The 23,403-nt window shown below is 39.8% G+C and overlaps 2 protein-coding genes across 5 annotated transcripts in view; one reads left to right on the forward strand and one right to left on the reverse strand.

Moving 5' to 3' along the window:
• Positions 1 to 23,403, forward strand: part of TMCC1 (transmembrane and coiled-coil domain family 1) — a 106,035-nt gene that overhangs the window by 2,456 nt on the left and 80,176 nt on the right. For 3 of the 4 annotated variants that reach the window (XM_042823878.1, XM_042823882.1, XM_042823883.1), the window contains exons 2-3: positions 659 to 759; positions 17,930 to 17,987. The gene's annotated coding sequence lies outside the window, so the exon portion shown is untranslated. Of the gene's footprint in view, positions 1 to 658; positions 760 to 4,085; positions 4,104 to 17,929; positions 17,988 to 23,403 lie in introns of those variants that run through there. The other variant, XM_042823879.1, reaches the window with a different exon arrangement.
• Positions 7,659 to 9,598, reverse strand: TRH (thyrotropin releasing hormone). The gene is made up of 2 exons (XM_042823886.1): positions 9,403 to 9,598; positions 7,659 to 8,245 (listed from the first exon to the last, which is right to left on the reverse strand). The coding sequence occupies exons 1-2, from the start codon at positions 9,596 to 9,598 to the stop codon at positions 7,659 to 7,661; spliced, it is 783 nt and encodes a 260-aa protein (XP_042679820.1).

Raw genomic sequence — 23,403 nt, forward strand, 5'->3', positions numbered from 1 at the left:
GTTCAAGGAAGGCAGAGATTTGGCAATGAGGGAGATGATCAGTGGGCATGGTTGCACTAGATGATCTTGGAGGTCTTTTCCAATCTTGATGATTCTATGATTCTTCGATTCTGGCACTGAGACAACTCGTGCCTGGTGCAAACTCAGGTCAAACCAACTACCTGTCCCTTTGTTGTTACCTGCCCCTTTTGTTTGGACCTCTGCTGGGGCCAGTGATCTGTAACACACTGAGCCAGTGAAGGATTCCTCCATATGTACAGGTGCCTCTGGGAAGTTGGCAAGAGCTGAAGAGATAGAAAAGGGCAGTGAGATCTGGGCTTGGATGGGAGGAAGTATGTAGAGAAAAGTGATAGTGGAAATGAGTTAAAAATACAAAATTAGGTGCAGGACCTGTGATGATGTGGCTGTAGGCATTTCATTTTTCTTCTTCTTGTTGTGTGTGTGTGTTTTGTTGATTTAATCAGAAGTAGGGCTTGCTAATATGAGAGTAAGGAGGGGGCAGGAAAAGAGATGTGCAGAATGGAAGAAGCGTTCGTCACTAGGTGGCACAAGAAGTCTGTCTGAGAACGATCGAGGACTTGCTGGGGCTCTTTGCAGTGGATTTCACAGCGCACAGTGCTACTAAACCATCTGCTTTTTTTTTTTTTTTCTTTTGCAGCACTCAGGATAACACTGCCTGAAAGCTGCGAGGCCAGCGACCCAACGACTCTGCAAGCTCAGCCCTCTCCTGGTCTGTCATTCAGAAGTAGTAAGAGTCAGGTAAAAAGAAGAGGGAGACTACCAAAGAGCACACTTTTTTTTTTTTTTTTTAATATGCTTTTCTCTGTAGCTTCAGTAACTGCTTGTTTTCAGTAGGATAATTCTAAAAGCTCATTAAAGTGGTAAATACAGCAATTAAAGTCCAGTAGCTTAATGTTGAATTCAAACAGCACAGCAACAAGGGCTGGCTGCAGTGAGTTGTGATGAGAAAGGTAATGTGCTGAGATGTTTATTACAAATCAAACCTTTCACTGAGTCTTTAGTTTGTTAATTGTGTTCTTTTGCATGTTATGCCTTTGAGATTAAATTTCACTAAACTGATTGTTTTGAATAACAACACCGTATTGCGTAGGTCATTCTTGAAAAGGAATTTCATTCAACACTTTGAAACATAAATGCTATTTGCATATTTATGCATATAAATTATTTTTAGCACTTTCTGAGGAATTCACTTCCCATTAAGTGACTGCATCTAATAGGATTTGGATCTTTATGGAAGTATGAGACACTTTTAGAGAAACTCTCATAGGATGTCTCTTAGAGAGATTTATGAAAGCAATAGAGAAAGTTAGCACAGCAGATGTAGAGATGTGTTGAGTGGTATCCATTCCCAAAGCAAAATTTGGGTTTGTATATCGTTGAGAAAGCGGTAGGGAATAACCTTGGTTTGTGTTGGCATAAATGAGCTGTTGTAATACCTACAGTGGTGAACGTTAGGACGTGGTCTGGTGCTGACTTGGCCATTGCTACTAATACCCAAGAGGAGAGTGAAAAGATGGAAAGTGTCAGCCCTATAGCCATGGAGCAGTCCTGTTAGAAATACATTTCAGTTGGGTTCTCTTATGTGCTTTGACTTCTTGTAATAACTTCAGTGGAACTGGAATGTAAAATAATGGAATCTGATCACAGCATAAGAGAGGTAAATGTAGACCAGGGGTAATTCTTTATAATGCCTGTCTGCTTCTCAAGAAATGTAGTGAAGCATTTTTGCATAAATATGGTTTACTCACTGACACAAAAAAAAAAGTTTACCTGATCTGAAAATTTATGATGTTGAGTTCAATACAGCCTTTGAGGCAGAAGCAAAGAGTAGAAAAACAAAATCATCTTCCCAAGCATTCCCTGAACTAAACAACTACTCAATCTAAATGGAAGTTCTGTTTTGAAATTGGCCTAAATTCAATTTTGTAATTTAATGATAAATTGGAAAAAAAAGAAAAAGTAAACCTTCTAAGATTGAAATGGGTAGTGCAAAACATTTTCAGTAATGCAAAATGATTTAATTTTCATTTGTATGAGAAAACAATTTTTTTGGTTGGTTAGTTTTGATTAGATGGGTCTAAACTAACATTTTTGCTGTAGGTTTTTTCGTTGTTGGTTTTTTTTGAGAGAAATAAAAGGATTGCAAATCTCTGTTAGTTTTAATGAACCTCATATATTCAGTGTACTCGATTTGTCTTACAGTAAACACTTTGATAGAAAGAGTACTTGTTTAATTAGTCTGCAAAGAGATTATAGGAGTTATGTTTCTATGCCAAAACTATGATTTTCCTATGTTTGCAGACTCATCAATCAAAATTGACAGCGTGATGATTTGTGAGAGCTGCAGCTGACTTAACTGTTGAGCCCCATTTACCTGATGTGCCTTTTAACTGCTTCAGTACTGGCAGGCCTGCTGTCCATACAGATTTATCTCTTCCCTTGACACAGCAAAAGATTCTGGCCTACTGGTATTGAGTTTTGTGGAATAGCACCATTTTAAACAGAGCAGCTACATTATAAAGAGAAGCAGAAACATCAGAATTCCCATTTTATTTAATGTTGTAACTGTAGGATCTGTACACCGCAACGTCTAGATGATGTCTGAGATCCATTTCAGATTTCGAGGAGGCCCATATTGGGCAGCCTCTGTTCTGTTCTGCCTACACAGTTGTTCAGGAGCCAATTCCCATTTGAGCAGCACATCTGAAGTCAGTAAGTGCAATACCTCCTCACTGCTACCTGCTTGCTTCACAAGAGGAAGAGGCTGCTTAACAATGAATGATTTGTGGTTCTTCAGCAGGGCTGCTGTTGATGTCCTCTTCAATACAACCTGCCAAAGAGCTTCTCCTAGTGGCGTGCTTGGTTTTTTTTTTCTTGGCTGCTTTGTCTCTCAGAATTTTTTGTACAGTCCGATTCTATTTTTTATTTGTCATCTTTTTTTCTTCTGCCTTCCTCCTTCTCCCCCTCTTCTTTTTTTTTTTTTTTTTTTTTTTTTACAATAGTTCCTTCAGGCATCTTACACATCAGCAGTGGTTTCAGAGTCAAAAGGGAACCGATGGTGGAAGCATACATTTCTCTGTGGAAATTTTTTTAAAACAATCATATTTCAGATATCCTATTCAAAGAAGGTCACTTTCCTTTGTTTTACTTCTCATGATTTCACATTTTCCATAATATCTTTTATCTATTAAAATGTTTGTACTGAGTCATACTCATTTACATTCAGGTAGAATATCCATTAATGATGGCAATAAACTAAATTCCTCTGGTATGACAAATTGATACCTGGTTTACCTCCATCCCATTTTGTGGGAGTATTTGTGTGTTTTCCAGTTTTGTCCTTTTTCAGACCAGATTGCCATCTTTTCATGTGAACATGAGGAAGGCACAATGTTTTGTTACCTGTGAGTAGCAAAGGAAGGTGCTACTCATGTCACCAAGCACTTCTTGTGCCAGCTTTCTTGTCTGGCTCACTAGTGTCAGCTCAAATGAAAGTGGCTGCAGTGAACTCGAGAGCTGTCTTTACCTTCTGGCTAAGATCAGCACGTGAGATTAGTATCTGACATGCTTTGTCTCAGTGAGGGAGCTGTAGATAGCACAGTGTTCTCAAGGAACTTCTCCATCTATCTTTATCAGAGACCTCTGTGTTCAGCCTGAATCCTTCCTTGTAAGAATGAATCCTTCCTGTAAGAGTGGGGCCTTCACTCTCTTCTTGTTGAAAGTGGGGCTTTAGCACTTGAGTGAATACTGTCCATCTATTTCCAAAAAACAAGTATGCTCCCCTCTATATCTTTTTTTGTCATATCTGTGTTCAGGCTGTACTTGCTGTGCTTCTCCACTTGACTGCTGTATGGGAACTGTTGACTCACAGCGTGAATCTTTGATTGAGCACCTGGGGAAAGGACTGAGTCAGCCCTGGGAGCACAGGTGAAAACAATTCAGCGGTGTGGCAGGAAGGGGTACAGCCTCGCTGCACTTCTCTCCGAGCTCAAGTAAGGGCTGTCTTCCACGGGGGAAGGGTCTGCATGGAGATTCTTTGTTGGTGAAGCTTTCCACTTCGATCCTAGAATCCTTTGATGCGGGTGAGCAATCTAATTCCCTTCCTTTGTAGCACCTCTCCATTGTGCTAGTCCTTTCATCATCATGCCCTTGTTGTTAGTGCCTTTCCCATTGTATTGATCTGTTCAATTGCTACAACTGCTTTTTTTGTAGTTTTCATTCACAGCAGTGCCCTGACTGGTACCTGGAAATTTTAGTTGGCAGGTTAGCATTAGCTGAGTTACCATTCAAGTAGTGACTCTGCTTCAGCTATGATGTTAAGTTTGTTGTTGAACTTTCTCCAAGTAAGAGTCGTTAAAAGTAGTAATAAAGGGTACGTTCCCTTGGAAACACTCAGCACGAGCTAATTACAATAGTTTAGCAAAAGTGTGTGGAGGGGAATAGAACAGTAATGGTCAGAGCAGTTAAAAATGAAGGAAATGTTAATTGCACAGTTCGTTTGCTCCAACTTTCCCCTCCTTTTGAAAACAAAGCTCATTCTGAAGACTCTTCTACTGTTCTTTTGTAATCAACTGCTCAGTGTCTCAATAGCTGGGATGGGGATTATTTACATATGCCCAGGAATCCCTGGGAGTGTTTCTGTCATTTTCCAAAGATCTTTTGTTACAGTAGTGAAACTTCAGGAAAGTGGTTGAAATAGGTCAGAGCTCTCCTAGTGTCTGTCTGCTTACGTTATTCCAGCCAGACAAGCTCCAAATCAAGGGAGATTTTAAAAATTGTAGATGTAATAATAATTATGATTCTATGAAGTGATGATAAATCTGATTTACAGTAAATTGCTGTCAGATTAGATTTTGCTTTTGGGGAGGGAAAAAAAAAAAAAGCTCTAAACCAATAAAATCAGTTTCTTCAAAACTGTCAGGGTGAGAGCTTTTGAGCAGATGATGATCCTCTGGCCTAACCTGGCAGTTCTGTATGCACTGAAGCACTCAGAGCCTAAAGTACAGCTAATGGAAAAAATAGACTTGCATAAAATAATCTGTGCTAGCTTTCACTGACCACAGTGAGAGAACACACTTCTTAATAAATGATTGATTTATTGTAATAAATTTTGTATGTGATTTGCTCAGGATGGCAGGTTGTATGAGCAAAACCAAGTAGGACAAACCAGCTGTTTGCAGCTGCACTATAGCAACTTTGATCTGAGGCAGTCCCCCCCCTTCTCTCCCTTCCTCAACCCTGGCTTTTGTTTAGCCATTCCACAGCATCCTTGTCTCGCAAGTACAATCTTTATGCTGGTATGCATTTTTGCTATTGCCCATTTACTCACTTGGTAATTATTTCTTTCCTGTTTTTTTCCCCCTTATTTTATATATATGTATTTTAGCAAGTATTGATGGTATTGTGTAGTACTACCAAGTTTTCTTGATATTTAAGAGGCATTCATTCCTTGCAGGAAATTTTACATGAAATGGTATTCTTCAGATGAATCTTTTCTTCCCTTTTGAAATGAAACCTGAGCATTTTAGAAGGCACCTTACAGTGAAAATATGCTGAAGAAACTCAGGCAGTACAGTGTGCTCCCATCTCGCCCCTCTGAGGATTTGTTTTGCGTTCATTAATCAGAAAGCCCCTGTCAACGCAGAGGTCTGCCAGCTGTCATATCTCAAACGATGTATTATCTCTGGAGTTACAGATTGTTCGATAGACCATGCTGGGCATTGATCGGCCTGGGAGCATTTAACTTCAGTCAAGCTTGCTGATGTGGTTAATTATTTTTCTTCAAGGTAGCTAAGCTCACTGGCATCACTGATTTCTGTAGCTGAGGAAGTGCTCTGAGACAGAGTGAGGAAGCAGTCAGTTTTAGAAAGAACATTGGAGGTACTTCACATGCTTTGACGATATTGAGAGATCACTGTGAGTAGAGAACGTGCTCGTTCTTTAAAAAATAGCATTCTAGTGAAATACTGACATGGTGTAACCTATTCAAGTGTACAGGAAAGTAATGTGAATAACTCTCAATTCACAGTAAATATGCATTAGTTGCAAAAATCAGTAGATCTTATGTTTAGGCTTGTGAACAGGAAATCAGAGCTGTAATTTTTGTTCCCTCTACTGCTAGTACAGTGCATGAGGTACGTACCTCACGTAATGACATCTTTATGAAACGGAGACCTTGAACAAAACACAGAAGACTGGTGTTTGCAGACCATGCAAATGCATATAGAGGTATTTTAATTTCAAATAAATGATTGTTTATACAATTCTAAGAGACATGTATGTGTGCGCGTAGTAATCAGTCACAATCAATCACACTGAATTCTCGGTTTCCTCTTCAGTGATTTACATGCTAGCATGACTTGCTGTATAACTAAGTTGCAAAAGGTTATGGAACTCAGAAGGTTTGAGCAGCATGGATCAGTTGAGCTTTCTTCTTTTGTTCAAAACAAGTCTGCTTCTAACCAGTTTTGCCTGCCAAGACCAGACTCAAACGACTGAAGTTCCTTATGAACTGAATGGCAAAATGTCTATGGGCTTAACCCCGCTGTCTGTTCCTGTGTGTCATACAGGTAGTGGATTTTAAAAGGGAATATATTTGTTTGCTAGCAAACCAGTCTTACAAATAAACAAGGGCTGACCAGCATGCAAGAAGCTTCTACCTAGAAAAGTATCTCCTAGTGTTCATTTATTTATTTTGACTTAGCTTGGATTGTTTTTTTCTCTCTACTACAGTACACTTGCACAACCAGTAAGGATGTGGAGTTTACTTTTTATGTTTATTGAATCATTTATATCAAATAAACACTTTTGTGAGTCTCATCACAGAAGGGAAAGCATTCCTTTGAGAGGGAAGAACTCAGAAATCCTGACAGAAGAAAGGATTTTCTTTTTGTTTCCATTTTACATATCTAAAGAGAAGACATATTTCAAGGAGAATGACTGAAATGTTAACACATCAGGATGGAGGCTCTAAGGTGAGGTGTACACAGCCGACTTCACAACTGGGAGATTGAGTTATTCTGGGATGCAGTAACCCTTTGCACTCTGCAGCTTCCTCTATGAAATTTTTGTTTTTCAATTCCAAGTCAAAGTATGAAGCCAGTCACCTTATCTGTTGCAGTTGGAGCAGTCTCCTTATCTGTTCAGTTCTTATTGTTTGGATAGATTGTAATGCATGAGGTCTCATTAACGTATCATTTAGAATTGAAAAGCTTTTCAGTTTCATTTTGAAATCATTTGCATATGTTCCTTTTTTTTTTCCCAATCATGTACTGATTTCACTGACACGAAAGGAAATGATGTAATTAGTATAGTAACATCAGAACGAATATTAAAGAGCTTGTTGTAGTTCACAGGTAACGTGAATATTCTAGGCTCTAGGCCCATAAAGGAACTGAGTATTCTTAATTTCACAGAGTGAGGGAGGTGAAAGCGCACTACTCACCTATTCTATTCAGCTGAGTGCTTCCCAGTTCCTTTACTTGAGGTGTGTGACAAAACCACTGGTTTAGATGAGGACACTCACTCACTGAAAGATAGATTTGGAGGTCAGCAGCAGGAAGCCAGAAGGGAATAAACATTTTTTTTTTGTTCTGTCATTTTACTTCACCATATTCAAATGATAAACAATTACTTTCTCATTCCTCTGTTTTGTTCTCCCGTGCTGACCTCCTTCCTGGGTGCTGACGTTTTTCTTCTAACCTCTCTTTACTAGATTTTTCTGCTAAGTCAAGTAACAAGCTACCTTTGTTACAAATGGCAGACTGCTGAAGATCACAGGGACCTGCATGATCTGGGCTGTCAGAATCCCTGTCCCTTTTTCCAAAGTGCTGGTGTTTCTCCCAGTTTTGATCATCTAGGTCTAGCTCATCATTCCAGCTTCTCTTGCTAGGATGCTGGTGCTTAAACATCAGATATCTTCTGCCTGGATGCTGCCTCCTGGATAACTCATTTAAGTAAGTTAGCTGTGAACTAGAGATGTCAGTGGACTGGTCCCACAGTGACCTTCTGCCAGGATGCTGTCGCTTTTTCAGCTCCAGGTAGTTGGCAAGGTAGCCTTCTACTTCTGTTTTCCCTAAATTCTGTCTCTTCTGAATGTCTCCAAAAGATGCCTCTTCTTCAGCATTTCTTTTTCCAGGATGCTGTCTCTTCTCTAGGTTGCTTATGTATCTTTTTCCAGGATGTTGTCTTTTGGAAAGCCGTTGTGGTAGAGGCACATTTAGTTCTGTCCAAGGAGAAGAATAATGTTAATTAACCCCTATAAATCTTCACTAAAGAACTTGAAGTGTGAGTCTGTGGAGTACTAAGGTCTGTGGAGTACAGATCATAGTCTGCTGTTCGTTATACGCATTTAATTACATTGTTAACAGTGGTCTTGAATTTGATCACTCCGCAGGGCCTCTGTCAAAACAATTCTGACACATTTTTACCAAGGATGGATTGATGTGTTAGGAACTAGCTGCAAAAAAGTGGGAATGCATGCAATAACAAAGTTTGGTGTGTTGATTTGAAACGAGGTGAGCTGAAGATATGGGGCAGCTGGCAGAGATCAGCTGCAGTAGCTGGGTACACAGGAAAAGCTAGACATCGTCATGAGATGGAGAAAAGGTGGGGCTGAGGTAAGAGTAGAAGCAGGAGTGTGTACATTTGAATGCAAAGTCATTATTTCTGACTATCCTAACTCTATTGGTATCTCTTTCTTATTCTTAAGCTCTGCTTAATATTTCAGATCTTAGTTTGATGTCACAAACTCTCAGCATTCATGTGAAGAGGCAGGAAGTCTCTTTCCAAGGCCACTTGAGGCCAGCTCCTCTTCCCACTCTTCAAGGTCTCTGTGCTGCTGCTTGCCACTGAGCCTGATTTGCTTCCAGTGCTGTGACTGGTGAGAAAAGAGCATCTGCAAGCTATCAGGTGACACTAATGCTGCCTCTACATTCCCAGCCACAGTAAAGCCCATCTTTGTTGGAGTGTGGAAGCTTGAAGGTTGAGGCAATAGGTGAATGGGAGCACTCCTACCTCATTAGGTACAAGGTCTAAAAGTGGGGAATGTCTTCCATGAGTCCTTTTAGGGTTTCCCTAGAAAAGTGCTTGCCAGATTGGCAGATACCATGGCTGGCTTCTACCTTTTTTTTTTCTTTTTTTTTTTTCCATACAGCAGATTACTTAGTAATGCTGTGGTACTGCTTAAGCTGGGAGATCTTAGAGAAGAAAGCCTCTTTTGAGAACTGTGGCAGTGTATTACAACAGACTGTGTGCCCGTTTCCTTCTCTTTGTTAGAGTAATGAATCTACGCAATTAGAGTCTGTGAAATAAATACACTAATAATCTCAGCCAAGGAGTGCACCAATATTTCTATAGGGATGTCTCCAATGTTATATATACCTTTATTCATCTCTTCTTTCTTCTCAACTTTCTTGACAACAGATGGAAGCATGTGGCTCCTAGATCTCTGCAGGATGTCATCCAGGGAACTTCTTCCCATTTTTTCACTTACTTCTGGAGGGGACTGCTTGCCGTTGAGGCAAACACCAGACAAGGTCAGGCAAAGGAGTAGCACTGGCAGCTGGATAGATGGCATTCTGATTTCCTGCAACTTCCATGGGAGAGAGAACAGTGGGAGAGGAGGTTGGAGTTAAATAAATCTAGAAATAATGGCCATGATTCCAGACACTGAAAAAGAAATTTGTCACTGATACGTAGGCTGAAGTGTCTTATGAAGATCCCTCCTGTTTTCTGTTATATTCTTCCAAGAATATGTAAATTCCTCATAATTGGAACCAGGCGCTTGTTCATTTTTTTTCTTGTATGTATAAATTAACACTTCAGACATCTAACTTCATGTTGTACAGATGATTTGAAACCCAGAGATTTTGTTTTTCTTTTGTAAAGAGGCAAAAATAATTTCCCTCTTAAACACTGTATTAACTGTTGCCATGCATGAGGTGCACAGATGTATACTTGCACTAGCAATGCCCACCAGGCAATTCCTTTGCGATGGGTTCTTTTTAAAATGATGTTGTGATTTACAGCACTTCCATTCTGCCTTCAGATAAAGCCTGGTCTCACTAGCCTGTTAGTTTTTAAATATCTCTTTCTGTGCATTTGAAGCAGCTGCTTGTAGATATATATATCTTCTTCTGCTTAAGAAGATAGCTGTGCTGTGTAGCTACAGAGATTTATTTCATTGGGAAACCATCACACATTTTTCAGACACATAATAATCATCATATTCTCTATTACTGTTTGCCTAGATAGCAAGTGTTGTCTATTTCTTCTAGCTAAACGCTGGAATTTCTAAGGCACTTACCACTGATTTATTTCCCAGTAAGGGGGGTTCCTTCAACAGAATGGAATGTATCTTTAATATTACCATACAAATCATTTAGCTTAACATAAAGCATAAAGAACTGTAATGCACAGTGTTGTGAAGTTCTGTGCATTTTTTAAACAGGCGATTGCAGCCCTGAGATTATTGCATAGGCTATTTGTCTCAGAGCAACCTTTAGAAGGAAAGTTAGAATCAGCTAAAAAGGAAATTATTTGATTACCTGGTTTGTAGTTTTAGACTTCTGCTGGATGCGTCTGCCTTTAAAGCTGTTTGCACATCTGAGCTTCAAAGTTGCTCCTCTTCTGCTACAGAAGCAGGCAGTATCCAATAGAACCGTTGCTAAGTTCTCTTTGGATAGCTTGTGTCTCTGTACTTATACTGTACTGCCTCTGGACCCTTATGCAAATAGCTGTGAGGTAATGTGGTTGATGTAGTTGATGTGTGTTGCTGGGTTTTTTTCTTTCTTTTCTTGTGTTTTCTTTTTTCATTGATATCAGGGATCTGCGTTTTCCATGTGCTTTAAAACTGATTATTTGCTGACCTTCTTATATCCGTAGTGGACTCACAGAACTTACTGCTTTTCCATTCTCTAAGGAGATTGTGTTGGGTTTTATGTAAACTAGCATAGAGAAAGGGAAGCTTTTTTTTGTTTGTTTTTTTGTTTTTTTTTCTTTATGGGAAGAAGCTTAGGTATCTTCTATCACATGAGCACTAGAGAGTAAATGCAAAGAGATGGTTTATCAAGCTAAAGAATAAAATGAAAAATATAATGGATTATCTTTAAATAAGTTTATACTGTGGATTCTTATTCTGAAAGGAACTGAACAGTTTCTGTCTTACAATTACTTTTTTCTTGGCGTAGATTTCTGTAAGCAGCCTACTAGAACATGGAGTATGTAGCAGTGGATATTAAAGCATAGCTATGTTGCTGCTGTGTTTCAGAAAGTATTATGCTGTAATGGGAAATCAGACTCCTTCTCTAACCTGTCTTTTTAGGATATTCTTCTACACAATACTACTAAAAACATGCTGGAGATGCAGGTACAGGGCTAGTGGTTCCTTGGGAACATCACATCCTTGCTGATGACAATACTTGGGAATAAAATTTAGGAAATAAAGATTGCTCATATACAGAAGTAATGCAGGATTCATCTCACTTGTGGGCTCTTGCTGGCTTGCAGAGCAAACTTGTTTGTGGCATCTTCTGTAATGCATAAAAGAAGGAGTGAAAATCTCCATAGTGATATCTTTCTTTGGCTGCAGGTTTGTAGCAATTTCACTATTCCAGCTATGGTTTGGTAACAAATGCTGAGCATAGGCGAAGACAGGCACCACTTTGCATCTGTACAGACAATGGTAAGACCCCATAATAAGATTAAAAAGGAATGAAGTCAGTTGTTGTTTGCAAAGTAACTCATTACTAACATGAATTTAACAGAAAGTGATCATCTTGCAGAACTTCTTCCCCTTACCCCATTCAGCTTAAAGTGATGGAACAGAAAATATGCAGTAAGAGCCTTGTTTTCAGTTCTTTGGGTTTCTTTGGGGTGGCTTCAGGGGAAGCTGTTACTTCAGCCTTCTTCCATGAGAATGCCTTCTCTTGAATTTTGTCTTAATATCTTAGAGAAAAAGTGTCAGAAATTGTATATAAATGAATTTTTTCTAATATCAATTAAACTGTTGTATTTTGAGGATAGTCATGGCTGTCAGTGTACTTGTTCCAGATTTGCACTGAGGCTGGAGATTTGCACTGTATTTTTAACAGTTATACTAAAAATGGAATATATTTTCCTTCTTGTTTGGATTTCTGTGGGAACTTGAGGCATCCCACGCCTCACGTGCAGAGCATGTGAGCTGATCAGTAGGCAATGACTGGGCAACTGATAGTCCTTAATTCAAAGCAAAGATTCCTGCGAGGACAATTCCTGTGTTTTTTTTTTTTAATTTTAGGCAGTGAGTTCAGACTTTCCAGGAATCTAAAGAATACTGGAAAGTACTTTAAATATCTTAATTAATACCAGATTTGCACGTTTAACCAGCCAATAGCTGTCTTAGCCCCTGATTTGTCCTAACCGAATGCCTAGTGGAGTCCACTGGAAGCAGCTGTGCTTTTCCTTTACTTTGATTAGGGCTAGCCTTAGAATTTTTTTCCCTGAGTTTAAAGGATCTGTATGCTGAGTTGAGTTTAAAAAAAATCCTCTTGACCTTTGAAGCGTGGCTCTTAGAAAAGATAGATGGGAAAAAGAGAAGTTTACACAGCTGACACACTTTCATATATACAAAGTCATATAAGCAAATTAACTCAAGGAAAGCTAAGAATCTGATATTTAAAAATATCTCCTATATGAATGTGTTTCATCTTCACACTGAGTGAATGAGTCAGATTCTACTTGTGATACATCAGTTGATTTATTGAATTTCTTGGCCACTGAGAAATGGTAGGATAGCTAAGGTTTATGCTTGGAAACTTTGAGTACGAATTAGTAAGTCTTGATCTGACACAATTTGAAAATCCTCACAATCTCTAAATATGAGTTGGAAATAATTCTTATGCTGTTCTCCAGTCTGAAAGCAATCTAGACAGTATATAGGTTTGCATATGTAGCTCCAGGTTGGATATAGCAGGAGCTGCTTGTTGCAAAAACCTCTTACTGAGTCTTTTAATGCACATGCAGCGAATGCTGTGATGCATGAGACTGTGTAGTCACTGTCCAGTCTGCCACCTGACCCTTGTTTGCTTTCTCTCTATCCATCAAGAAAACCTAACTGACTCCTGAATTTCTCTGGGCCAGCTGTCAGGACTTGTTCTCCATTACAGTATCCTACAATATAGTCAAATGCTAATGCCGTAGATTTCAGAACTGCTGTTGTATCACAGTGAACCTCCTGAAGTGAGTGCAATAAAGAATTGCATTCACTTCACCCTAGATGCTTTGCATTTCTGGATGTAATAACTCCCTAAGAATTCTTATGGAACCACACCTGGGCTTAAAAAATGAATGTACTGAGCTATAAATTAATGTGGACATTGTTTGAAGGCTTCACTAATTCTGAAATTCTGAGTAGTACCTTAATCTCACTTTGTTACAGTTTTTTATTCATTTAATCACATTTTCTCAATTCTTTTTAGCGTAAAAGATTTGAACAAATTTAAACACTGTGGCTAGCATCTGTCATGTAGAGTTTATTCTCTGTTGCTTCCCCAAGGCAAGAAGTGAGTGAAGGAAGAACAACTCCATAGTTGGAGTTGTTCATAGTCCATACTGTGCTGTTAAACCTCTTCTTATTAATGAGAAAATGAAAGTTATTTGATTGCTAACAGAAATCAGAAGCAAATCAGCTCTTTTGTTTTCTCAGGGAATGTAGATGTGCAGCTTCTTTAGATCGCTCCTCCCAGTTTGTTCCCTGAATTGAACTAATCAGGGAGAACATTTGAGAGGGCGGGTATTGTGAACAGGTGAACATCTCTCTTCCTGTGTGATCCTTCTAAAATGCATTGAGTATGTGAGTAGTCTGCTTGGCAGGTGGACGACATACTGTATTTTTGTGACAGTCATGAGATCACTTCATCTTGGTTTGTATAACATCAGAATGCTGGAGTGGTTTTTTCCATAGAGGTGTAGCTACATAATCTTCTACACATCTTCTAAATGTGTTTACTAAGTTAATGGGCCTAGGTAGATTTTTCAGTGGATTTAATGATGTGGGAACTACATAGGAGGTACTACTTTTGGAGCAACCTATTTATTCAAGGAAGGTTTGGATGTTGTGTTGAGGGATATGGTTTAGTGAGAACTGTTGGTGATAGGTGGATGGTTGGACTGGATGATCTTGTAGGTCTTTTCCAACTTTGGTGTTTCTGTGATTGTGTGATTATTTCTGTGGGAAGTACAACAGCTACAAAGAGCACAAAAGCACCATTGGATGGAGCACATTGCTGGCTACAACACACTATTTTCCAACATAATCACCACCATTAGCTGTGCGTTTTCACCTACTATGAACCAGAGCCTGCACACCACGCTTGTAAAAATCTGCACCAGTAGAGGTGACCCACTGTTGCCAATACTGAAATGAAGCTCCCACCCCTCACTGTGCTCACATCCACTGCTTGGTCTCCATACGTGTTCAGTGTCAATGAATAGCAGTGGGTGTTGTCTTTTCCACATGCAGGAGCTCAATTCCACACCTTTGCTTCGAACGCACTTCCATGTCAGGCTCTGCTCTGTCAGACTGACCCTCTGCTGCCCAAATTCTGCTGCACCACCACCGTCTGCCTCTGATGACATGGGCCAACGTAATAAAACAGGAGGCATTATTTTCAGAGCAGCCATTATAAATTTCAGAAATGCAGCCCAGTCTTGTCAGAGCCAGCACTGGTGTAAATGTGCTCCTTTGTATACAACTAGATGAGCTTTGTGATAGTCGACAGCAGAGAGTGTCACATCCCAGATGGCTTTGTTGAAGGTTATCAAAAAACACAAGCAATGAAGATTAATAATACTTCTTCTGTTTATTACAGTACTTGGGAAGATAAAATCTAGGAGGGGAAATGAAGGCAACTCTTCTACCGTGGACTCTATTTCCTCCAGTATTGGGTCCCGGTCTTGGTGCTGGTGCTGTTGCTTAACTGCAGGCATTGGTGGTACTGGATCAAAGGTCTTTTTTGAGGGAGCTCTTAGTTAAAGCTAGTCGACTGAACAGGCCTAGAAAACTGCTGATATCATTAGAAACTTTACTGGCTCATCCTAAATGTCATCTGAAGTGCGACCTGAAAATGGTGAGGAATGGAAGTAAAGGGCCTCCTTTGAAGGCTCTGATATTTTCAAATGATTCTCCTTTTCAAAAATTAAAAAAAAATGGCAAAGCTTTGTTCTAACTTTAAGACTAAGATTTTTGTAGTTCTGCAAACACAGAAGTGTTGAAGCTTAGTCTCCTGAATTCCTTGAAATAAATATGAAATCCCTTGAGGAAACTTAATATAGGTAGAGGTTAGGTATTCTGTTTTAAGTAATGAATGAGTAGTGAGTGAGATGAGAACATTAATTTCTGGGAAGGGAAGCTTTTAATAGAATTACTGAGTAAATTCCACATGGAATGCACAGAGCTCCACTCACCAATTGGAATCTATAAAGGCAAGGGAAGGCTGTTATATTGGAGGGAAGGGGAAGTATCCTGCCTAGCATTAAACCTTTTGCTGAAAGGACTGTAAATATCGTGTTGCTTATATCAGCTAAATCGTTTTATAGTTTCATGAGGAATCAAAACCAAATCACTGTGACATTAATCCTGCATACTGGCTTACTGATAGATGTTCAATACTAAGCAGCATATTATGGAATCAGAACTTGACAGGCTTAATTGTGTACTTAAGAGTCTAACTCACAGTTTGTTCCTTCAGGGATGGAGGCAGTTTGGAATTAAAGAGTGAATTATTATAGTGAATCCATTAAATCAATGGATTCACTATAATGTTGTAATTATTTTGTAATTAATTCAGCGATGTTTATGCAGGGTCTTTTCTACAGTCTTCTCATTGAGAAGAACCCTGTCATTTGGGAAGAAAGTGGAAATCTTTAGGAAAAATACTGTTGTACCATGTCTCTTGTTCAAGACACAGTCCAAGATCTCTCAAACAAAATAACATCATTTAATTAAACAAGCGAGACCATGCCACTAGGTACCCAAACCAGCAGCTTTCCCAGTCTGTTGTTTTTTCATAGCTGCTAATTGCAGCACTCAAGAGATTCTTGTTTTGTTCCAAGTGGGAAATTGATCCTTGGAGAAAGCAGCAGCTTGGTATACCTTGACAAAATTTTGCTTTCCAGTTTGGGAGAAATTCAGCACTGGTGAGGCCGCACCTCGAGTACTGTGTCCAGTTTTGGGCCCCTCACTGCAAGAAAGATACTGAGGCCCTGGAACATGTTCAAAGGAGGGCAACAAAGCTGTGAGGGGTCTGGAACACAGGGCTGATGAGGAGAGGCTGAAGGAGCTGGGAATGTTCAGCCTGGAGAAGAGGAGGCTCAAGGGAGACCTCATTGCTCTCTATAACTTCCTGAAGGGAGGCTGTAGTGAGCTGGGGGTCGGCCTCTTCTCTCGTGTCATCAGTGATAGGACCAGGGGGAATGGCTTCAAGCTACAGCAGGGGAGATTCAGGCTGGACATGAGGAAGTATTACTTTTCAGAAAGGGTGGTCAGGCACTGGAATGGATTCCCAGAGAGGTGGTGGAGTCACCGACCCTAGGGGTGTTCAAGGAAAGGCTGGATGTTGTGTTGAGAGACATGGTTTAGTAGGAGCTATTGGGAATAGGTGAACGGTTGGACTGGATGAGCTTTTAGGTCTTTTCCAACCTTGGTGATTCTATGATTCTATAGAAATAAGAGATTGTGTGATATTTCATGTGCTCTGACAGAAACAGTGGTCATCCAGCTTCCTTTTAAGAAGCAACCCTTATTGACGTTGTCAGATTGCGAAGTTGAGGATCTGTAAAAAGGTCACTGGTCCCCACTGCAATTAGGGGAGTCATGTACTTGTTTCTTCTCTGCTATTGCTTTACAGTTTCTGCTAACACAATCGTAATTATGATAGAGAAACCACGACTGGGTGTGAAAGAGGGTAAGTTTGGGAGCAAGAGAAAATGCAATGAGAGATTTAGCCTTTGACATGAAGTATTTGGAAATGCTGGTTTGGATATTATGTTTCCAATTCTTAGCTTCACCTGTGTAGTCCTTCTGTCGAATTCACTGAGAGTTCTCAACACAGAGCATGTTTAAAAATCCCATCTGATAGTCCCTGCTTGTTCACATATCAAAGATAAAGGGCTCAGAAGCTCCTGAAGATTTCTCATACACAGTGCAAGCCCAGTGGTTAAAGATTAGAGGCGACAGCGGAAACATGAATAAGGAGACTGAGTAAAAGCAGAATGGAAAGCTCCGGAACTTGTCCTCATGGCTGATGGCAGAACATCTTCCTCTTAAAATCTGGATGTTCACATTGTGGCTTTGAAATTAAATAATTTTATTTCTTCTTGTTGCTTGGTGTTGCCATAGGAGGCAGGTATTCACTGGTGAGAATTATTCAACAAAGCAATCTCGAGTCTTGCTTTAAAGTTTCAACATGAATTTGATTGTCCTCAGGCTTTCTGTGGTGGTCTGATAGCAAAGAGAAATGGGGCCAATGGCAGGACCCCATCAACAAGGCAGCTGCCTTTCTACCTGCCTGTACACAGCACCCAAGAGCAGCTATTCTCATAGGAAGTGCAAATTGGAATCACAGGTAGAGAGGAATTTTGAACAGGGATCTGATTTTACTAAAAACTATTTCAGGAGCCTGTCATATCAGCTGAGGCAGCAGAATTGGATAATGGTTTGTTCAAGTATTACAACATTCCTTACTATTGTTTCTCTGTGTCTGTGGATGTTTGTATGCGTTATGTATGGGTTTGTTACCAATGAACTGCTCCTTATTTGTCTCTATTTTAGTTGTTACCATGTTATTTGGGCTACTCACTTTATGAGAGCTTAAATTGGCTCACTGTGTATTACTGCTCCTACAGTAAGATTGGTCACTTTATCTTCTAGGTTACATGTCGTTAAGAGTCCTTGGTGCTGCAACAATGAAGATCAGAATCCTGTTATGGTAAGTGCTATACAGATAATGTAATGATGCATTACAAGTGTATGAATGAAATAACATAATTGCAGAGTATGTTTTAGATTGGAACGTACCTTAAACTTACCACCAGCCCCACTCCCTGCTGTGGGCTGGTTGCTCCCTCCAGGTCAGGCTGCCCAGGGTCCCATCCAGCCTGGTTGTGGGCACCACCAGGGATGGGTCTCCCACAGCTTCCTGGACAACCTGTGCTAGGGTCTTACAGCCCTCTGGGTAAAATTTCCCTCTGACATCTGACCTTGATCTCCCCTTTTTTAGTTTAAAGCTTCACACTTGTCCTCTCACTATCAGACTGTGTAAAAAGTCAGTCTCTCTTCTGTTTATAAGTTTCCTTTAAGTACTGTAAGGCCACAATGAGGTCTCCCCAGAACTTTCTCCAGACTGAACAACTCCAACTCTCAGTCTGTCTCTATTGGAGAGGTACTTGTTCTCATGGCACTCTGGACCTGCTCCAACAGTTGCATATCTTTCTTTTACTGGGGGCCCCAGCCCTGGACACGTTACTGCAGATGGGGCCTGACAAGGGAAGACCAGAGGGGTGCAATCCCCTCCCTTTCCTGCTTCCACTCCTCTGTTGATGCGGCTCAGAATACAGCTGGCCTTCCAGGTTATGAGCACACACTGAATAAGTTATTTCAAGGGTTTGGGGCATCAGGGCTAGGTACAATCAATTTGTAAGTTTCGCTTCAGTGTTTCAAAAGGATTTGGAAGAAAGAAGAGGGTCATTATAGATTCTGTCAAGGAGGTCTTCCTACTTACAAGGACAAGTGTTTAAGACAAGTTGGTTTCTTGGCTTTACCTGCAGGGTGTAGATAACAGGAACTCTTACGGAATTACTCTTCTATGGGAGGATCTAAGCAAGCAGCAAGCGATACAGTTTCTGTTAGCCCCTCTCCCTCACCCTGTCTTCAAAGCCTGTAAGCAAACAGAATAGTTAGTAGCTTTTTAATTCTATCACTTCTACCCATCACAAATGGCACCAGGCAAACAGGAAGTTGTTACTTAAAATTCAAGCCAACATTGTGTCAAGTGTATGGATTGGTGGTCAGAAATCAAGCAGGAATCAAGTGTCTCATACCTGATTAACCACAGAAGCTAGAAAAGATGTAGCACAACTCGGAGACATGCATGTTCCAAATATGTGTTTAAAGGCTGTGTAGAGTACAGTAAGCCATCGAGTCCCTTCTTTAGAGGGCAAGAGAATTGCCTGGGAGAGAGTAAGGGAAGTTCACGGAGTACTCATTTTAGAACTGTTCCCCTGCCCATCGTTCCAAGTCAATTAGATGAAGCTTGGTACACAACAAAGAGACTTAGGGGCAAAAATAAAAAAGGAAGATCCTCACAATGAGTTGCTCAAGTTAGATGGTTTTCATATTGTACTGCTAGTTACAAAATGATAGACCTTTATGAAATTTGCATCTTTATAATAACTTTCATGGTCATTGTAATAACAGTAGACTTCTACACCGGTGCTTAATGGGTTTGTTTGCAAACAAACAGCACAAAGTGAGATTCAGTGGGTATTCAGCCACTTTTTGGGAATAGTGATTGTAATTAATGCTGTTCTGTAGGCCAAATAATAGGCATCAAGCTTTATGAGACAGTAAAGGCACAGATGTCAGTGAGGTACGTGCTGAGGCAATGCAACAGCTCAGGAACAATGATGTAAGATCCTGCTAGATGAGCGGTTTCTCAGGATTCTTTCTGCAAACCACTGATGGCTTTCATAAACAGCTTTCTCCTCCTCCAGGTACTAGTGCTCATCTCTCTCTTTCTTTCTTGATAGCTGCTATCTGATTCAAAATGTTTCATGTTGGCACTGAGGCCTGGTGTGACAGAACTCTGGAAATGTATTCCTGGAGCGGGTGGTGATGATCTTCATATCCTTTGGTGTAGAGATAGTTGTATTGCATCAGTGGTTTTCAACTTTGTAGTATGGGACAATGCAGGGTTTGGAATGACTTCAAAAGGATGAGTAAAAGGTCATTAATAAAATCAGTCCTTTTAATAAATTTGCTCTGTAATGATCTGTGTCTTCCCTGGAAAATACTTATAGACCTACAATTGGAGGAAGTATGAAAAATATCTTAGGAATCCTTTTTAGATCTTCATTTCAATAATGGTTTGATTCAGAGAACTGTCATGGAAGCTGCAGAGTTAAAACTTCAGTAACTCTTACGTTTTTGTAGCTACTGATGAAAAATATGACTCAATATTTTGACATTTTGGGAATAAGTGGTTCATCAGGGACAAGAAGACTGTTTTTGAAATATGCTTTAGAAAGCTTCATCAATAATCGGTGGTTATTTCTGAGCCTTCCATGCTAACATTGTGTAAACAAAGCTTAAGTCTTAAGAAAATTATGGAAATGCCAAGGGTTACCTGGTAAACAAGTGGTGTAATTGGTCATTCTCTCTGCTTTATAGACACGGTATCTTTTTGTCATTTTAATAACAAATGATCTCTGGGCTTATATCAGAGTAAATCTTATTGACCTTTTGCAGGTACTTATGCTTTTATTGAAAAACAGTAACTTCATCTTCATTAAAATCACTTTTAGACCTGTCTGGGGCCAGGTACTGAGCAGAGTAATTCCATAAGCTGTCATACTTCCATACTGTCGTAGGAATAAAGAAGACACGTAGCAATTTTTTTTACTTGAAGATATGTAGCATTAATCAGTGCAGTCTGTAATGGGGAACTGAGAAACACCTCTAGATAGATGTTTGCCCTGTGCACATCTGTGAATGTGTCACATAGCTTAACTGCAGCTAGCTTATATTAAGTGTTTCACATCTCCAACTGAAATTTTCTTCTGTCTGTGGCGGTTCAGCTCTGCTCCTTAATGTGATTCTTTGGAAAGAATGTGGGGACCTCAACCCAACACACTGCCCTTGGCCTCAGTTATGTATGCATTTGTCATTTTTCTGCTGGACAGCAGTAATTCTGATCTCACTATGAGACGTTTAGAGAATCCATCATCATTTCTTCCTATGAGCACATCACACCAGGTCCAGGGTTTGCCAGGTCTTCCAATAGCAAAAAGGGAAATACTGGCAAAACACTGTAGATTTAAGAGCAGAGATGATCCTGCAGTGACCTGCTGCTTAAGAGGCACTTATATTTTGCATTTCTGTCTCCTTTTGGTACTGTGAAAGGGTGTCTGATTTAGAAAAAAAAATGAGAGCAGGAATCACAAGAATCAAAATTGTTTAGTTTGAGAAGCAAAGCATATGGCCCAAGTACAAGAGGTGCTATATGCAAATTTTATTCTGCTTTATAAGCACTTCTAAATGTTAATGACTTTTCAGAAAATGAAAGAATAAAATCAGAATACATAAAACTTGAGCTGAATGCTGGTGAACAAATCAAGTAAAAGAAGTCCTCCTAGTCAGTAAACCATATTGTAATTGACTTGCTTTACAGTTCTCGCAGTTATCCTCAAATGCAATGATGTTCTTCCTTTCATAATGCTAGAGATGAACTAAACCCATACACTGAGCATGTACTTGGTGGAATGTCATATCCCGCAGCGCTAGATGAAGTGCCGGAGTTGAGCATCACTGAGTGGAGCTAAGCACGGATGGACAGGTGACAGAGTGTCTCGGCTCCAACAAATTAGTTCATGTCCCTGAGTGAGTGCAATTTGAGGAAAAATTTCCAATCATCTCCATTTACAACACTTGGATCACATCACAAAGCATCTTTGTTTCCCACCTCCTCATAACTTTGAATTCTAATTATCAACAAATCTCTTACAGGAGTCCTGCATTGTGCGGCTACTGGGAAGTGTCAATGCAGAAGGATTTTTTCTGGATTGATTTTTCTTATAGGTGTGTCTAACCAAGCAAAGTGACTGAAGTTGAACTTCATCTTGATTCAGTGGCCATTGTTGTGATTCACAGAAGTGCGAGAGTTTTTGTCTTGTTCAAACGCAGTTTTTATTCCAGAAATGTTGACACAACTCCCTTAGCCTGTCTGGCAACAGGGACAGAGCACAAATGATGAGCGGTTACTGCTTTAAGGAGACTCACACACCCAGCTAAGGAAAAACAATCAATGATCATTTAGATGCTTCTGACTGAACAAAATGTCTTTAAATTAAGTCTCTCTACTTCTCAGATGAGATTAGAAAATAAGAACACTCCGGCTTCCTAATTTAGCTACTAAAAAGACAGCAGATACAGCAATTTTATTGGGTTGTTTGGCTGGATGGCAAGCCTTACACTGCTATGAGTGCTCTTAGGGAAGGGATTTTTCCTTAGGGTATCTGTCATAGTTTAGAAACTACCTTTAGGGGAACCTAAGGACCAATGAGAAAAATAAAATACTTGATTGGTGTCCTTGTTATTAAGCAGTAAGTTAGGCAGATATTTCTGAGATTGTTGTATTAGTTAAGGAGTTGTGCTGCCTTCCCATCACTCTGTGTTCTCACACACACAAGTTGTAGTGACTGCTGGGCTCCAGCAGATTCAGCTCAGCATAGTGATCATGTGAGAAAGGAAGAGTCAGGACTCTTTGGCATGGAACTAGCCATTCCCAGGACTAAGACTGACAGTTTTACTCTGTGTTCATCCTGGTGTATTAAGATCTGTTTACATGGTTTTTATATTTATATTTTTATATTGTTTCTGAGTAAGTAAGCCCTGTGGTTGGTCATCATCATTTATATGGTGCAATTAGTTCTAGGATTGCAACAAACTGTGCTATGTTCTTTGCTTATTTTATTAAAGGTAGGGATTGTTATCTGCTCATTTAGTAAAGAAAGATCCCAAATGCTTATTTAATTACTCCTTGCCAGAGAGAATTTCAGGGCTGCTGGGTCTGTTCTATGACTTTGTTCTTCATGTGGGATGCTTCCACATAGAATTGGAACATAATTCAATTACATTTAACTATGAAGAAGCAGTGAAGCATGTAGTAAATATTATTGTTGCATTAGCATTAAATTTAATAAGTATTTCCACAAAAGGGAAACTGGAGAAATTTTTCATGATAGTGCTACCCACGTCATAATTGTGGTTTGTACCTCAAGCCAGATTCTCTAACAGTGCGGATCCCACCCTGAAAAGCAGTCCATCACTGGGTAAGGTGAGGAAAAGTAAATGAAACAGCAGCATTGGAAGTGCATCTCAAACACCCCGTAGTTTACAGGCAGAAGGAGATGTCCATTCTGATTCTCTTTTTGACGTGGATCATGGCACTGCAGGTAGTTCATATCCCAGCCTTTCTTTCTTCCTCCTCACAAGTAACACAACGACCAAGAAGGCAGTTAATCATGTTGGAAGGGGACAGCTAGTTTTCAAAGTTTCAGCTTTGCTTTCTTTTGTCCTTAGATTTTTCAGAGTTGCCTCTTAAGAGCTGATGAACTCCCTCTCAGAGC

This window comes from Centrocercus urophasianus, unplaced genomic scaffold (assembly GCF_019232065.1).
Source record: "Centrocercus urophasianus isolate 14NV4802_14NV808 unplaced genomic scaffold, USGS_Curo_1.0 seq_22, whole genome shotgun sequence".
NCBI lineage: Eukaryota > Metazoa > Chordata > Aves > Galliformes > Phasianidae > Centrocercus > Centrocercus urophasianus.

Bases quoted from the DNA above. Each gene is read 5' to 3' on its own strand.
- TRH (XM_042823886.1), bottom strand. From the start codon at position 9,598: ATGCCATCTATCCAGCTGCCAGTGCTACTCCTTTGCCTGACCTTGTCT. The intron at 8,246-9,402 runs GTATATATAACA...CTCCTTGGACAG, and splicing joins GAAAGAAGAGATGAATAAAG to AACTAAATGTGCCTCTACCA.